This window comes from Oncorhynchus kisutch, linkage group LG26 (assembly GCF_002021735.2).
Source record: "Oncorhynchus kisutch isolate 150728-3 linkage group LG26, Okis_V2, whole genome shotgun sequence".
NCBI lineage: Eukaryota > Metazoa > Chordata > Actinopteri > Salmoniformes > Salmonidae > Oncorhynchus > Oncorhynchus kisutch.
Window position 1 is genome coordinate 160,237 of NC_034199.2, and position 19,143 is coordinate 179,379.

Genomic DNA, 19,143 nt, shown 5'->3' on the forward strand with positions numbered 1-19,143 from the left:
GAGAGAGGGGGGAGAGAGAGAGAGCGAGGGGGAGAGAGAGGACGAGGAGAGGAGAGGAGAAGAGAGAGGGGGGAGAGAGAGAGAGAGAGAGAGGGGGGAGAGAGAGAGAGAGAGGGGGGAAGAGAGAATTGGTTAGGAGCTCGTAAAACGGCACCCATCCCCTCTGGTGCCATAATCATTGGGGCAGGTAGCATTCCCTTGGCATCCACCAAACCCAGATTCGTCCATCGGACTGCCAGATGGTAAAACGTGATTCATCACTCCAGAGAATGCGTTTCCAATTCTCCAGAGTCTAATGGTGGCATTCTTTACTTCACTCCAGCCGACACTTGGCATTGCTCATGGTGAAATTAGGTTTGTGTGCGGATACTCGGCCAAGGAAACCCATTTCATGAAGCTCCCGACGAACACTTGTGCTGACGTTGCTTCAAGGAAGTTTGGAACCGAGGACAGACAATTTTTACGTGCTTCAGCTCTAGGTTGTCCCGTTCTGTGAGCTTGTGTGGCCTACCATTTTGCGGCTTAGCCGTTGGTGCTACGAGACGTTTACACTTTACACGTTTACACGTTTACAATAACAGCACTTATTCTTTGCCCTGCTAGAGCTGGCATGGTAAACATTTGAGGAACTGACTTGTTAGAAAGGTGGCATACGGACGGTGCAACTCTTCAGTAAGGGCATTCAACTGACAATGTTTGTCTATGGAGATTGCATGGCTGTGTGCTCGATTTTATATACCTGTCAGCAACGGGTGTGGCTGAAATAGCTGAATTTAATTTGCAGGGGCGTCCACATTTTGTGTCTGTCTCCTATCTATCGATCTATTATAATTCTATAGGGATTTTTAAAAACATTTTTCATGAATCATTTTGAATAAGTAATGAAGCACAATGATGGAGATAGACATGAGCCTGTAACACTATCAGAGCAGAGAGTGGGAGAGAGATCATAGAAATAGAATCTCAAGCACACACTTTTCTCTCTCCATAGCAACGGCCATGCACTGCTCTCAAAACATACAATATTGCACAAACCTAAGCCAGGGTCCAAACCAACTGGTATGTTGTGGCCTGATGCCAGTGCATGGTTGTCAAAATCATCATATCTAAATCTCTTTGCATGTCAGGAATACCTGACTTTGCGTGTTCTTGTGTGTGTAACTCAAGACTAGGTTTTCAAAATTCCAGTAATGTTCAACTCTCAGGTATTCCAGAAATCCTGGGTGAATGGACTCTGGATTTCCTGCTTATTCTCTCCTGATTCTAGGAATCTTTGAGAAAAAGTTACTGAAATTGTCCAACCCCACTTATTGAGTCCAAGCTTCTGTATGACTTCAAAATTATTTGAATCCTTTATGCTTGGTATATTTCAATGTGGAACTAAATAAGCCATTGCCATGTTTCCCTCAGGATGGGTTTGTGGTGCGGATCTACGCAACCAGTACAGACCCAGCACTGCAGCAGGAGCTTCAGCTGAAACTGGCCAGGAAGTGTCTCCATGCCTGCGGCATCTCTCTGTTTGACCTGGAGAAAGACCTTCACATCATCAGTGAGTCCTACTGACTCTGCGCTCTGGTGAAGTTTCCCCTAGGTACAGATCTATGGTCAGCTTCCCTTCCCCCAATCCTAACCATTAGCGGGGGAAATGCTAAACTGACCCAAGATCTGTGTCTAGGGAAACTTCACCATCTCACTCTGTCAAATATTGGCATTAGGCATAATCATTTGTGTTTTTAGGTAGAGACTGTTGTCACTGAATCAGAGGATGGTCTTATTGTAACGTCTGGAATGGAATAAACGCAAACCACCATACTTTTCTATTCATTCCGTTCCAGGGATTGCAATGCACCGGTCTCCATGTGTGAGTTTCTGTAATATATTTCTGGGTGTGTGAATTTGTGTCTGTTTCTCATATCAAAATGTGTTTTTAAGGTACAGGGTTTGACGAGGAGGCAGCATTGCTGGGAGCAGGCAGGGAATTTGCTTTGTTGAAAACTGCCTCAGGAAAGGTAAGAACACCCGAACTGTACAAACTGAGATGCATGTGTGTTGCTGTGGGTGCAAAGAAGTTTGAATTCTAGAAGCAGGCAATCGTCATTCTATTCTGATGTGACCAGCAACACGAGGGCTCTGCCCGGTCTGTTCTTCCTCATTATAAACACAAACACACCCTCCTTCTGCCTCACACAAGTCCATTAACCTCCATCTGTTATTGAATGCTCCCTAACACATCTGCTTGAAGTTAACAAATTTGATCTACTTCAGTCACGTGACCACCCGTGTATACACTAAGAACCAAATGGAGGCGAAACATGGATAGACTAACATGGAATTGTCCAATAGTTTTCCGTTGCAAAGCGTTACCCGTTGCTATATATTTTTTGGTGCACTGCCTCTTATGCCTAATTTCTTAATAAACGAACACACAGACATATGGCTCGACATTCAGTTCAAATTTCACTAAAACCATTATTTAAGTTCACACTATTTCATTCTTCTGCTAGAGGAAATAGTCTGGTAAAAAATCTGGTTGTTTCTTTTAGTCATGTTGCCACAGACCAGACCAGTCATTAATTCTGTTATGCAAAAGGTCTAGTCGTCTGTTCACGAGTGGTTGCTATGCAGGCTGAGTAAAGTTAATTTCACTTGCTAGCTAGCAAGCCAACTTCAGCACCTGGAATGACAGTAAACTATTCACATTTCCGTTAGAGCTTTATGTTTATTGACATTTTCAAAGATGTTGATGTGTGAATTGCTCTGGCTCAGAAAAAGTAAATTTCTCTTCTGGACACTTCACTATGAATGCTACAAGGGAGATTGCTAGAGCGATGAGCTAAGTAAAGCCCCTCCCGTGGCCAAACCCTCCCCTTACCCGGGCGACACTGGGCCAATTGCCCACCGCCCGATGGGACTCCCGATCATGTCCGGTTGTGATATAGCCTGGGATCGAACCCGGGTCTGTAGTGACCCCTCTAGTACTGCGATGCTGTGCCTTAAACTGCTGCGCCACTCGGGAGCCCCTAAAACACAGTTATTCTAAACAGTGCAGGACACTTGCCAAGTGCAAGACAAAAATGTAAAAGTGCAAACATAAATGCTACATGCAACCATTTCTAAGATGTTACTGAGTTAAAGTTCATATAAGGAAGTCAGTCAATTTAACATGACTGGGAATACAGATATGCATATGTTGGTCACAGATACCTTAAAAAAAAGGTAGGGGCGTGGAGCTGAAAACTAGTCCGTATCTGGTGTGACCACAATTTGCCTCATGCGGCGTGACACATCTCCATCACATAGAGTTGATTATGCTATTGATTGTGGCCTGGGGAATGTTGTCCCACTTCAATGGCTGTGCAAAGTAGATGGATATTGCCGGGTAGGTGAGTAATACAGGCCATGGAAGAATTGGGACATTTTCAGCTAACATGAATTGTGTACAGATCCTTGTGACATGGCTGTGTATTATCATGCTGAAACATGAGATGATGGCAGTGGATGAATGGCACGACAATGGGCCTCAGGATCTCGTCACGGGTATCTCTGTGCATTCAAATTGCAGTCGATAAAATGCAATTGTGTTCGTTGTCCGTAGCTTATGCCTGCTCATACGTTACCTCACCACCACCATTGGAGACTTTGTTTACGATGTTGACATCAGTAAACCGCTCACCCACACGTCTGCCATCTGCCCGTTACAGTTGAAACCGAGATTCATCTGTGAAGAGCACACTTCTCCAGTTTGCCAGTTGCCATCTAAAGTGAGAATTTTCCAACTACAGTTGGCTACGACTCCAAAATGCTGTCAGTTCAAGGCCCTGGTGAAGACGACGAGCATGCAGATTATTTTAAATTATCTGGCCACAGGTCTGGTGAAAATTCCTGCAGTCAGCATGCCAATTGCACGCTCCCTCAACTTGAGACATCTGTGGAATTGTGTTGTAACAAAATTGCACAGTTTAGAGTGGTCTTTTTTTGTCCCCACCACAAGGTGCACCTGTGTAATGATCATGCTGTTTTAATCAGCTTCTTGATATGCCACACCTGTCAGGTGAATGGATTATCTTGGCAATATGGGAAATGCTCACTAACCGGGATGTAAAAACATTTCACTGGCCTACACACAATAGCCCATAATGTCAAGGGGAATTATGTTTTTGGAAATATTGACAAATGTAAATCTGAAAAGTCTTCAGTCAATAAGTATTCAACCCCTTTGTTATGGCAAGCCCAAATAAGTTCAGGAGTAAAAATATGCCTACAAAGTCACGTAAGTACATGCAATCACGCTATGTGGAATAATAGTGCTTAACACAATTATCTGTAAGGTCCCAGAGTCGAGCAGGGAATTTCAAACACAGATTCAAACACAAAGACCAATAAGGTTTTCCAATGCCTCACCAAGGAGGGCACCTATTGGTAGACATAGAATATCCCTTAGTTACACTTGTATCAGTATACCCAGTCACTACAAAGATACAGGCGTCCAGAGAGAAAGGAAACAGCTCATGGATTTCACCATGAGGCCAGTGGTGACTTTAAAACTGTTAGTTTAATGGCTGCTATAGAAAACTGAAGATTGATCAAAAACATTGTAGTTACTCCAGAATACTAAACTAAATGACAGAGTGAAAGGGAAGCCTGTACAGAATAAAAACGTATCCTCTTTGTAATATGGCACTAAAGTAAATCTGTAAAAAATGTGGCAAAGAAATGAACTATGTCCTGAATAGAAAGTGTTCTTGGTTGCTTGGTTGGGTAGACACGCTGAATTCCTCCAGATGGTACTTAACTTCTCTGGGATATGTGGGACGGTAGCGTCCCACCTCGCCAACAGCCAGGGAAATTTCAGGGCTCCAAATTCAAAACAGAAATCCCATAATTAAAATTCCTCAAACATACAAGTATTTTACACAATTTTAAAGATAAACTTCTTGTAAATCCAGCCACAGTGTCCGATTTCAAATAGGCTTTACGGTGAAAGCACACCAAACGATTGTTAGGTCAGCACCTAGTCACAGAAAACCATACAGCCATTTTCCAAGAGAGGGCTCACAAAAATCATAAATAGCTATTAAATGAATCACTAACCTTTGATGGCACTCACAGGACTTCATGTTACACAATACATGTGTGTTTTGTTCGATAAAGTTCATCTTTATGTCCAAAAACCTCCTGAAATTGGTGTGTTATGATCAGAAATGCATTGTCTAGATGCACTTCTGACATCAATGTGCGTGCAATTACTATGATAATGTAATATTGTCTTATGGTTCATAAAATGTTATATAGCATGAACATACTGTTAACAAGTAGGCACTGGTGTAATGGAATGTTTTGCCTTCTGTGGTAGGTTTTATGGGTTTTGACACTCTTATGTAGGTCATAACCTGCCATACAATAAGGCCTGTCACAAAAGGTCTAAATAAATCATGACAGTGTTCTAACTAGAGGTCGACCAATTATGATTTTTCAACGCCGATACCGATTATTGGAGGACCATAAAAGCCGATACCGATTTAATCAGACTTTTATTTATTTATTTATTTGTAATAATGACAATTACAACAATACTGAATGAACACTTATTTTAACTTAATATAATACATCAATATAATAAATTTAGCCTCAAGTAAATAATGAAACATGTTCAATTTGGTTTAAATAAAAGTAAAATTGCAATATGTTCCATGTAAAATATGTGCCATGTAAGAAAGCTAACGTTTCAGTTCCTTGCTCAGAACATGAGAACATATGAAAGCTGGTGGTTCCTTTTAACATGAGTCTTCAATTTTCCCAGGTAAGAAGTTTTAGGTTGTATTTATTTTAGGAATTATAGGACTATTTCCCTCTATACCATTTGTATTTCATTAACCTTTGACTATTGGATGATCATATAGGCACTTTAGTATTGCCAGTGTAACAGTATAGCTTCCGTCCCTCTCCTCGCTCCTCCCTGGGCTCGAACCAGCAACACAACGACAATTGGCACGCGCTAACTAGCCAGCCATTTCACTTCGGTTACACCAGCCTCATCTCGGGAGTTGATAGGCTTGAAGTCATAAACAGCGCAATGCTTGACGCACAACGAAGAGCTGCTGGCAAAACACACAAGTGCTGTTTGAATGAATGTTTACGAGCCTGCTTCTGCCGACCACCTCTCAGTCAGATACTTGTATGCTCAGTCAGATTATATGCAATGCAGGACACGCTAGATAATATCTAGTAATATCATCAACCGATGTGTAGTTAACTAGTGATTATGATTGATTGTTTTTTATAAGATAAGTTTAATGCTAGCTAGCAACTTACCTTTGCTTACTGCATTCGCATAACAGGCAGCCTCCTTGTGGAGTGCAACGAGAAAGAGGCAGGTCGTTATTGCGTTTGACTAGTTAAAGGTTCCAAGATTGGATCCCCCGAGCTGACAAGGTGAAAATCTGTCGTTCTGCCCCTGAACAAGGCAGTTAACCCACCATTCCTAGGCCGTCATTGAAAATAAGAACGTGTTCTTAACGGACTTGCCTAGTTAAATAAAGATTAAATAAAGGTGTAAAAAATTAAATAAAAATCGGCAAATCGGTGTCCAAAAAATACCGATTTCCGATTGGTATGAAAACTTGAAATCGGCCCTAATTAATCGGCCATTCCGATTTATCGGTCGACCTTTAGTTCTAACCATACATATGACAAGTTATATTAGCGGATATGACAAAGTGTTACCAAGCTATGTGTGTCTGCTCTAGTTTCTCAATGGCACAGCTAGTAGAGCTCAAAGTACCTTATAGTTGAAGACTCTTCTTTGAGTCATAAGTGCATAAAAATTGCTTAGTGAACTATGCACACTTTAGTGAGGTGTGTGGCAACTTGCACCTACACCACATTTTCCAGAAGTAGTCTTATCATGTTACTGAATGTATCCAAAGTGTTATCTGGTTTCTTTATCAACAAATATGTGAAAAGTACAGGAGATGAAAAAATCAGCAGTGTCATATTTGGATTGTTATGTCCAACTTTAGTCTAATAATTTTCCCATGATCTCCAAACTGTTCCCTTTCAATTGCTACAATGGTTGTGCATATGCTCTTCATTTCTTTCCTGTAAGAAACATTTCAATTTAGCCTTATCCAAATAGGCCAATTCCCACGAGTGTTATGGTTATTTGGGCTAAATTGGCTGATTTTTGCCTCAATTTTCCTCCATGTCATTAAGAAATGCAACTGAAAAGACGATTTGAGACTTGGAGGCGTGCTTTGATGTGTGTTTCTTGTGTGTGTCTTCGCAGATGGGATGTGTTCGTACATTCTCTCTGGAAACAGTCACTCACTGGTCAAAACAACTTAAACAGTCTAAGCAGCTCTGCTATAGCAAGTAAAGTGGTCAAGTGAGGTTTTCTCTCATTTCTGTCTGGAGCTGGTAGTAAGCTAGCCAACTTGAGCCAATTAGCTTTTGTGGTTCACTGATGTTGTGATAATCAGATGTTACAGGAATTAAATTCCTACATGTTTTAATACCCAATTAAATTCAACACTCTGTCCACTTCTAGGAATTTGTAAGACTCTTATTTGCATAAAATAGACAGAGACCAGTCTCAAAATCAATCAGCAGCGTTTATTCTCGAGAGTACTGAACATGATACAGTTTACCACCGGTTATAAACTGAAAATGGCGTCATTAGTTTTCTGTCCCGTCTCTTCTTCACCCTGGTACAAAGGCAGTATCTCAAGCCTTCCCACATCGTCCCACCAATTTAATATAATGTAAGTCTTCCTGTATAGATAAGCATTCTAGCCAGTCTGACAATAATTTCATTCATTTCTACCAAGGAACAGTCAATCATTGTTCTAATTCTTGATTATATTGACACACATTATATTCAGTACTAGGATTAAAAGAAAATTCATACATCTATACAGTAACATAATAGTATTCTGATTATTCAGTCCTGATTGAAATGTTTACATAATTAGTCATTATTGATAAAAAATCCCTTAACATCAGAACACTCCTTTTCAGCCGAAGCATCCGGTCTGAGACCATGGTAAAGTTAGAGGTTTTCAACCATTAAAGTTAGTTTTTCACGACCGTTCCTTTTAAAAATATTTTCTCTCTCTACCCCTCCCTCTCCACCCTGCCCCTCCCTTCTCAGATCTACTACACAGGGAAGTATCAGAGCCTCGGCATCAAGCAAGGTGGTCCATCGGCAGGTAAATGGGTGGAGCTGCCTGTCACCAAGTCCCCTAAAATCATCCAGTTCTCGGTGGGCCATGACGGCTCACATGCCCTGCTTGTGGCCGAGGATGGCAGCGTGTTCTTCACCGGCTCTGCCAGCAAGGGAGAGGATGGAGAGTCCAGTAAGTATGGATGAGAACACACACCTACACAGACTAGAATACGCATGGATGTGATTCAAGATGGCGCCGAGGGATATGGCTATTGAGTTTTTTTCATGTTCATCTTTACTTTTTTGTACAGAAAGTTCATACTATTATCACATGACCACCATGTACTTCTGGACATCAGATCGAGAGTTGGTAACCTTGATTTCGAATTCAACAGACTCAGATGTTCCCTTGTTCATGCCTTTGTTTTATGGGCTACCAAAACGCTGCAGGTGTAGACGCCATAGACGAGCCGGCTTCCTTGTGAGACTGAGATGAAGAGAAAATCGACTGGCACTCCCCTTTGTTCTTTTGTAAACGTCCAGTCAATCGAGAATAAGATAAGAGGCTCTCGAACAAAAGCTCTTCCATCAGACAAACTTGAAAAGCTACAATATTGTATGTCTTGCAGAGATGTGGATGGATGACTATACATAGAACTCAGTGGTTTCTCCATGCAGCGGTATGATTGGACAAAGGCGGCCTCGGGCAAGTCCAAAGGGGGTTGGGTGTGCCTCTTCATAAACAACAACTAGTGTGATGCTTCCGTTGTGAAAAATCTTAAGCTTTTGCTCACCTGATAAAGAATACCTCTAGGTAAGCTGCATAACCTACCAAGAGTTGTCATCCGTAATTTTCACGAATGTCTAAATCCCTCATAGAACCTACACAAACTATATAGGGCCATAAAAAAACAAGAAAACCACACAACCAGAGGCAATGTTTCTGGTGGGTGGAGACTTTAAAGCTGGGAGACTTAGAACCGTTGTACCTCACTTTTACCAACACGTCTCCTGAGCCACTAGGGGTACTAAAACTCTAGACCACTTTTATTCTCCCCACAGAAACGCATACAAGGCCCTCCATTCAGCAAATCTGTCACGATGCTATTCTCCTTTTTCCTGTTCACAAACAAAAGCTCAAACAGGATGTACCAGTGATGCACTCAATACAGAAGTGGTCCAATGTAGCAGACACAAGGCTACAATACTGTTTTGCTAGTACAGACTGGTCATTTATGAACATTTGAACATCTTGGCCATGTTCTGTTATAATCTCCACCCGGCACAGCCAGAAGAGGACTGGCCACCCCTCATAGCCTGGTTCCTCTCTAGCTTTCTTCCTAGGTTTTGGCCTTTCTATGGAGTTTTTCCTAGCCACCATGCTTCTACACCTGCATTGCTTGCTGTTTGGGGTTTTAGTCTGGGTTTCTGTACAGCACTTTGAGATATCAGCTGATGTAAAAAGGGCTATATAAATACATTTGATTTGATATGTTCCAGAACTCACCCAATAGCATTGAGGAGTTTAACACTTTACCAGTCACAGGCTTCATTAACAAGTGCATAGACAACGTCGTCCCTGCAGTGACTATACAAACATATCCAAACCAAAAACCATGGATTACAGGCAATATCCGCGCTGGGCCAAAGGCTAGAGCTACTGCTTACAAGAAACGGGACATGGACACATGCAAGAAAGCCCACTCCGACCTCCGAGACATCAAACATGCTAAAGTACAATATTGGAGTATGGGGGAATCTAATTACACCGGCTCTGACGCAGGGCTTGCAGGTCCTATCGGATTACAAAGGGAAACCCAGTCGTGAGATGCCCAGTATTGGAGAACTCCCAAACGAGCTAAGTGCCAGAAAACACTGAGTCTTGCATGAAAGCCCTTTTTCCAAATGACCCCGCGTGGTCAATGTGAGTACAACTTTTAAACAGGTTAACGCTCGCAATGCCACCGGGCCAGACGGAATACCAGGGCACGTTCTCGAAGCATTGGCAGACCAGCTGGTGAGTGTCTTCACTGACATTTTCAATATCTCCTTGTTCCAGTCTGTAAACCCAACATGTTTCAAACTGTTCACAATAACTCTAAGTTACCATCACCCTGTAGCGCTCACATCTGTAATTATGAAGTGCTTTGAAAAGCTGGACATGACACAAATCAAAAATCATCTTCCCAAACACACTGGACCCACTCCAATTTAATACCGCCACAACAGATCCACATATGACACTTCTTTTTTTTTTTTACCCCTTTTTTCTCCCCAATTTGGTAGTATCCAATTGTTTTTAGTAGCTACTATCTTGTCTAATCGCTACAACTCCCGTACGGGCTTGGGAGAGATGCAGGTTGAGAGACTAAGGTACCCAACCAAGCCGCACTGCTTCTTAACACAGCGCGCATCCAACCCAGAAGCCAGCCGCACCAATGTGTCGGAGGAAACATCGTGCACCTGGCAACCTTGGTTACCATGCACTGCGCCCGGCACAGACCACCCGGCCCGCCACAGGAGTCGCTGGTGCGCGATGAGACAAGGATATCCCTACCGGCCAAACAGACCTCCCGGACCTTCTACAAGTCCTTGCTGACATCTGAGCCAAAAGTAGTCATCCTTCTTGTAAGAGAGATTCTAAGTATTTAATTGTTTCGCACTCAGACAGAGCCTGGGCGCGAACCCAGAGTCTCTGGTGGCACAGCTGGCGCTGCAGTACAGCGCCCTTAACCACTGCGCCACCCGGGAGGCCCTAATGACACAGTCTCAATTGCACTTCACACTGCTGTTTCCCATCTGGACAAGAGGAGAAATAACTACGTAAGAATGCTGTTTACAGAATAAAGCTCGGTGCATGGTGACGCTGACTCCAACACCATTAAGTTTGCTGACAACACAACGTTGGTTGGCCTAATCACAGACGGCGATGAGACGGTCTACAGGGGGAGGTCGGAGACCTAGCAGTGTGGTGCCAGGACAACAACCTCTCCCTCAACGCCAGTAAGCCCAAGGAGCTGATGGTGGACTGCAGAAGAAAGGGGAGATCACTCCCCCATCCACATCAATGGGGCTGTTGTGGTGTTAGGGTTAGAAGGCCTTCAAGTTCCTCTGTGTCCACAACACTAAGAACTTAAAAGACTCAAAAAAAAAATGACCAATCATTTCTGGTCCAGTACCATTGTTGGGCCGCGGGTGTGAAAGATTCAGCAGACTGCTGGCATCACACATCTGGCTAAAAGAATACTGAACCTCTGCTGGAGTCACTTTTATTGATAACTTCTGGAAACAGAAGATACTCTACAGGAATGACGGAGTCCATCCAAATCATCTTTGCTCCTGGATTCTCCACGCATTTCAAGGCTGCGTTGAAACAATGACTGGTACATGATCCAAGACCAGCCCAGTTTAATTCCTACCGTTGTGACAATGAGTCATCATAATGCTGCATCAAATGTACATGATCTTAGGGGCATTGCCAAACAATGTAAGTGATTTAGTTTATGTTCCCCTAATTGCACCGAATACATCTGCTTATCCTACAGCTACTGTAAGCAGTACTCATCAGCCTATAAACCAGAGTTACACTGTTAGCACTAAGGCAATAGTAGGAAGCCCATTCTGGTGGGAAGCTGCTATAGACCACCAAGTGCTAACAGTCAGTATCTTGATAATATGTGTGAAATGCTTGATAATGTTCAGTTGAAGTCGGAAGTTTACATTCACCTTAGCCAAACACATTTCAACATTTAATTGCCCTGTCTTAGGTCAGTTAGGATCACCACTTTATTTTAAGAATGTGAAATGTCAGAATAATAGTAGCAAGAATGATTTATTTCAACTTATTTCTTTCATCGCATTCCCAGTGGGAAGTTTACATACACTCAATTAGTATTTGGTAGCATTGCCTTTAAATTGTTTAACTTGGGTCAAATGTTTCGGGTGGCCTTCCACAAGCTTCCCACAATAAATTGGGTGAATTTTGGCCCAATCCTCCTGACAGAGCTGGTGTAACTGAGTCAGGTTTGTAGCCCTCCTTGCTCGCGCACACTTTCAGTTCTTCCTACAAATCTTCTATAGGATTGAGGTCAGGACTTTGCGATGGCCACTCCAATACCTTGACTTTGTTGCCCTTAAGCCATTGTGCCACAACTTAGGAAGTATAGTTGGGGTCATTGTCCATTTGGAAGACCCATTTGAGATCAAGCTTTAACTTCCTGGCTGATGTCTTGAGATGTTGCTTCAATATATCCACATAATTGTCCTACCTCATGATGCCATCTATTTTGTGAAGTACATCAGTCCCTCCTCCCTCCACCCCCACAGCATGATGCTGCCACCCCGTGCTTCAAGGTTGGGATGGTGTTCTTTGTCTTGCAAGCCTCCCCCTTTTTCCTCCAAACATAACGATGGTCATTATGGCCAAACAGTTATTTTTGTTTCATCAGACCAGAGGACATTTCTCCAAAAAGTATGATCTTTGTCCCCATGTGCAGTTGCAAACTACAGTCTGGCTTTTTTATGGCGGTTTTGGAGCAGTGGCTTCTTCCTGTCTGAGCGGCCTTTCAGGTTATGTCGATATAGGACTAGTTTTACTGTGGATATAGATACTTTTGTATCTGTTTCCTCCACCATCTTCACGAGGTCCTTTGCTGTTATTCTGGGGTTGATATTCACTTTTCACACCAAAGTAGGTTAATCTCTAGGAGACAGAACGTGTCTCCTTCGTGAGCGGTATGACAGCTGCGTGGTCCCATGGTGTTTATACTTGCGTACTATTGTTTGTACAGATGAACGTGGTACCTTCAGGCATTTGGAGATTGCTCCCAAGGATGAACCAGACTTGTGGAGGTCTACAAATTTTTTTGCTGAGGTCTTGGTTGATTTATTTTGATTTTCCCATAATGTCAGAGGCACTGGGTTTGAAGGTAGGCCTTGAAATACATCCACAGGTACACCTCCAATTGACTCAAATGATGACAATTAGCCTATCAGAAGCCACTAAAGCCATAACATCATTTTCTGGAATTTTCCAAGCTGTTTAACCTCTCTGGGATTTGTGGGACGGTAGCATCCCACCTCTCCTACAGCCAGTGAAATTGCAGGGCGCCAAATTAAAAACAACATGTATCCCATAATAGAAATGGTATTAAAAAAAGTATTTTACACCATTTTAAAGATAAACTTGTTGTAAATCCAGCCACAGTGTCCGATTTTCAAAAAGGCTTTACGACGAAAGCACACAAAACGATTGTTAGGTCAGTACCTAGTCACAGAAAAACACAGACCACTGATAATCTCCCTCGATCTGGGGCTCCACGCAAGATCTCACACCGTGATCACAAGAACGGTGAGCAAAAATCCCCGAACCACATGGGGGGACCTAGTGAATGACCTGCAGAGAGCTGGTACCAAAGCCTACCATCAGTTACATACTACGCCGCCAGGGACTCAAATCCTGCAGTGCCAGACGTGTCCCCCTGCTTAAGCCAGTACATGTCCAGGCCCATCTGAAGTTTGCTAGAGAGCATTTGGATGATCCAGAAGAAGATTGGGAGAATGCCATATGGTCAGATGAAACCAAAATAGAACTTTTTGGTAAAAACTCAACTCGTCGTGTTTGGAGGACAAAGAATGCTGAGTTGCATCCAAAGAACACCATACCTACTGTGAAGCATGGGGGTGGAAACATCATGCTTTGGGGCTGTTTTTTCTGCTGATCTGGGACTGATCCGTGTAAAGGAAAGAATGAATGGGGCCATGTATCGTGCGATTTTGAGTGAAAACCTCCTTCCATCAGCAAGGGCATTGAAGATGAAACGTGGCTGGGTCTTTCAGCATGACAATGATCCCAAACACACCGCCCGGGCAACGGAGGAGTGGCTTCGTAAGAAGCATTTCAAGGTCCTGGAGTGGCCTAGCCAGTCTCCAGATCTTAACCCCATAGAACATCTTTGGAGGGAGTTGAAAGTCCGTGTTGCCAGCAACAACCCCAAAACATCACTGCTCTAGAGGAGATCTGCATGGAGGAATGGGCATAAATACCAGCAACAGTGTGTGAAAACCTTGTGAAGACTTACAGAAAACGTTTGACCTCTGTCATTGCCAACAAAGGGTATAAAACAAAGTATTGAGAAACTTTTGTTATTTACCAAATAATTATTTTCCACCATAATTTGCAAATAAATTCATTAAAAATCCTACAATGTGATTTTCTGGATCCCCCCCCCCTCATTTTGTCTGTCATAGTTGAACTGTACCTATGATGAAAATTACAGGCCTCATCTTTTTAAGTGGGAGAACTTGCACAACTGGTGGCTGACTAAATACTTTTTTGCCCCACTGTATGTTAGCAACATGGCCTGAGTAGCAGGCAGTTTACTCTGGGCACCTTATTCATCCAAGCTACTCAATACTGCCCCCCAGTCCCAAATAAGTTAAAGGCACAGTCAACTTAGTGTATGCAAACTTCTGAACCACTGGAATTGTGATACAGTGAATTAATCTGTATTCTTGTCATGCACAAAGTAGATGTCCTAACCGACTTGCCAAAACTCTAATTTGTTAACAATACATTTGTGGAATGGTTGAAAAACTAGTTTTAATGACTCCAACCTCAGTGTATGTAAAGTTCCGACTTCAACTGTCTGTGATATCAACAGAGAAGTATATTTTCTGGGTGATTTAAGTATCGTCTGGTGTCGTGTCTTTACTATCACTAACTGAAGACTTTTAGTTTTTATCAAAGATTCTCTGTAATTAGCATTGTGATTAACTAATCAGGCAAATGCAATTAACAAGTAAGTCGGGGCACCAAGGAAAATAGATTGCAAGGTTATAATTTTCCTAATACATCTTTTCAGATATTTTAATATCTGATAAATTAGTCTTCTTAATTTATGAAATATTTATTTTACCTCATTCCGAACGTAGTAAATTGTTGATATGCACGAACCCAGTCTTTTACTATGAGTCATCCATACATCAATTGTATCAATCATTTATTTATTAACTAACTAAACAATCACAGAAGTGCACACACATACAATGTAAATATGGTTACAAGAAATGATAGGGGAATGTGCCCTAGTGTGCTAAACCGGCATGCCAGCTTGTTAGACAAAGGGAAATGGGGGTCGACTGAAGACGACACACAGTTGATAATTATAACAATTGAAAGTGATCCTTTGCACATGAACACTCTCTCATTAGGGAATAATTGCAATCAATATATATATTTACGCTCAGTGTGTAATCTTGATCGCTGTTGATAAGTTTGTTTCTTATGTAGAATTGTCAGTCTCTCTCTCTGCCGTGGTCAGAATGGATACTTTAGAGTAACATTCAGCGATGTTGTTGTAGAATGGATGTTTCTGCAGTTGCCGGTCTTCGCGTTCAATGATACTGAATTCCTAGCTCCAGACTAGTAATTAATATCAAAGACTTGTTCTTATTCTGTCGGTATCGATAGTCTAAGAGTTTAACCACGTGGGATGGCTAAAAGATTCAGCAGTCTGGTCTCAAACCTTGGCCCTCTCATTATCGAGGTAAGCTGGTCTGCAACCTTTGTCCTCTTGTAATTGAAAGTAACATGGTCTGTTGAGAAATTCTCAAGGTGGGGGTTTTATTCGGAAGAGCAGAAAAAGCTGTCTCATGACGCCAAGTCCTGGCTGTGTTCATGGGGGCGTGCCAGTGACTTAAGTGAAACTTGACACACATACAATTCTCTCACATTACATCATTACATAGCATCCCATAATTTCACAAATAGTTTAATATTTCCTCATTCATCCTGTACAGCAATTAGATGCAAGCCTCATAACGGATGCTATTATATAAACAGCGTTATGGTAAGGTGGCCGCATTGTCTCTCATGAGTTTCACAAAATTGTACCAAATGGACCAGTTCATAGCTGGATTCTTCACCGATCTTTTATACCTTCTCCAGAACATAAATGTTTTTTGGACCTCAAGTTCTGTGAGGTGAAAGAAATTCCTTTGTTCTCTCTATGAAAACTTCTCTCTCTCTCTATACTGTGGCCATAAGGAGAGATTATCCTCCATGAATTTATGACCGGAGGTCGCAGCAGCCTGAGTGTAGGAGACAGAGGGGGATGGGCTTGCTGTACCCAAAGAGGGCAACGTCATGACACTGGCTATCATCAAGCTGCCCACTCAGGAAAAAACAACAAACTGTAACCAGTGCCTGCAACCTGGTTCAGGTTGTCAGCCAACCTACCAGGTTAGTTACAAACAGCACAGGAATGAAATCATCAACATGTATTGATCACTTCTTTACTAACGCTGCAGATATTTGCTTTAGAGCAGTATCCAAATCCATAGGATGTAGTGATCACAATATAATAGCCATATCTAGGAAAGCCAAAGTTCCAAATGCTGGGCCTAATATAGTGTATGAGGTCATACAATAAGTTTTTTAGTGATTCACATGTTGATGATGTAAAGAATATTTGCTGGACTGTGGTGTGTGATGAGGAGCAACCAGAAGCTGCACTTGACGCATTTATGAAACTACTTATTCCAGTTACTAATAAGCATGCACCCATTAAGAAAATGACTGTAAAAACTGTTAAATCACCTTGGATTGAAGATGAATTGAAACATTGTATGGTTGATAGGGATGCGGCAAAATGCATGTCAATTAAGTCTGGCAGCCCAACTGATGTATGTACTGCAAATGTAAGAAATAATTTGTCTAAACTAAATAAAAATAAACTAAACTATGAAACATGTATAATTATATAAAGAATGATAGTAAAAAGCTTTGGGGCACCTTAAATAACATTTTTGGAAAAAAGCCAACTCGGCTCCATTTATTGAATCAGATGGCTCTTTCATCACAAAGCCCACTGAGATTGCAAACTACTTTAATGACTTTTCATTGGCAAGATAAACAATCATGCCAGCAATAAACGCTGACACTACACATCCAAGTATATCGGACCAAATTATGAAAGACAAGAATTGTACTTTGAATTCTGTAAAATCAGTGCGGAAGATGTGAAAAAATTGTCAATCAACAATGACAAGCCATGGTGTTCTGACAGTCTAGATGGAAAATTACTGAGGATAATAGCAGACGATATTGCCTATCCTGTTTGCCACATCTTCAATTTAACCCTACTAGAGAGCGTGTGCCCCTAGGTCTGAAGTGAAGCTAAAGTCATTCCGCTACCCAAGAAGAGTAAAGCCCCCTTTTTCTGTCTCAACCCTTAGTTACCAACCCTTAGTAAACTTCTGGAAAAAATGGTGTTTGGCCAGATACAATGCTATTTTACAGTAAATAAATTGACAACAATTTCAGCATGCTTATAGGGAAGGACATTTAAGCACATCACTTAAACAAATGACCGGTTGTCTGAGAGAAATTGATGATAAAATTAATGTGGGGGCTGTCTTGTTGGACTTCAGTGCGGCTTTTGACATTACCGATCATAGTCTGCTGCTAGAAAGATGTATTTGTTATGGCTTTTCACCCCCTGCTATAATGTGGTTAAAGAGTTACTTGTCTAACAGAACAAAGAGGGTGTTCTTTAATGGAAGTTTCTCAAATATAATCCAGTTAGAATCAGGAAATCCCCAGGGTAGCTGTTTAGGCACCTTGCTTTTTTCAATTTTTACTAACGACATGCCACTGACTTTGAGTAAATACAGTGTGTCTATGTATGCGGATGACTCAACACAATACACGTAAGATACTACAGCGACTGAATTGACTTCAACCCTCAGAGCTGCAGTTAGTTCCAGAGTGGGTGGCAAGGCATAAGTCAGCCCTAAATATTTCTAAAACGAAAAGCATTGTTTTTGGAACAAAAGCCTCACTAAACCCTAACCTCAACTAAATATTGTAATAAATAATGTGGAAATTGAGCAGGTTGAGATGACTAAACTGCTTGGAGTAACACTAGATTGTAAACTGTCATGGTCAAAACATATTGATGCAGTAGTAGCTGAGATGGAGAGAAGTCTGTCTAATAAAGTGATGCTCTGCCTTAACACTATCAACAAGGAAGGTCCTGCAGGCCCTAGTTTTGTTGAACCTTTACTACTGTTCAGTCGTGTGGTCAGGTGCCACAAAATGACATAGGAAAATTGCAATTAGCTCACTTGGATGTACACAGAGAGCTAATATTAACAATATGCATGCCAATTGCTAATGGCTGAAAGTGGAGAGATTGACTTCATCACTACTTTCATTTATGAGAGGTATTGACATGTTGAATGCACCGAGATGTCTGTCTAAACTACTGGCACACATCTCGGACACCCATGCATTCTCCACAAGACATGCCACTTGAGGTCTCTTCACAGTCCCCAAGTCCAGAACAGACTATGTGGGGACTGTAGCAACACAAACATCGTCACTCACACAGACACACGGGCACACTCACTATACATACACATGGATTTAGTACAGTAGATGTGTGGTAGTGGTGGAGTAGGGACCTGAGGGTTCACAGTGTGTTAATGTATTGTACATTTTTAAAATTGTATAAACTGCCTTAATTTTTCTCCCCCGGGAAGAGAACAAATAGCAAAAGGTCTGAATACTTATGTAAATAAGGTATTTCTGTTTATTTTGAAAGAATTTCCAAAACCTGTTTTCGCTTTGTCATTATGGGGTATTGTGTGTAGATTGAGACAAAAAAAATAAAACGTACAATAAGGCAGTAACGTAACAATGTGGAAAAAGTCAACGGGTCTGAATACTTACTGAATGCACTATATACCGACACAACACAAATACATACACTGCCAGTCAGAAGATTTAGAACACCTACACCTACATCAACATCAAAGGGTTTTCTTTATTTATACTATTTTCTACATTGTTGAATAATAGTGAAGAAATAAAATAACACATGTAATCATGTTGTAACCCCCAAAAAATGCAATACATTTTTTTTTTTACGATAGAGATTCTTCAAATAGCCACCCTTTGTCTTGATGACAGCTTT

General features: G+C 41.6%; 1 protein-coding gene across 10 annotated transcripts in view; it reads left to right on the plus strand.

Annotated features, from left to right (window-relative positions):
* The window catches only part of mycbp2 (MYC binding protein 2), a 265,465-nt gene that overhangs the window by 69,571 nt on the left and 176,751 nt on the right, over positions 1 to 19,143 (plus strand). For all 10 annotated transcript variants that reach the window (XM_031805789.1, XM_031805791.1, XM_031805794.1 and 7 more), the window contains exons 10-12: positions 1,411 to 1,549; positions 1,933 to 2,009; positions 8,150 to 8,354. In XM_031805789.1, the coding sequence (XP_031661649.1) occupies positions 1,411 to 1,549; positions 1,933 to 2,009; positions 8,150 to 8,354 (421 nt within the window). The remainder of the gene's footprint in view (positions 1 to 1,410; positions 1,550 to 1,932; positions 2,010 to 8,149; positions 8,355 to 19,143) is intronic.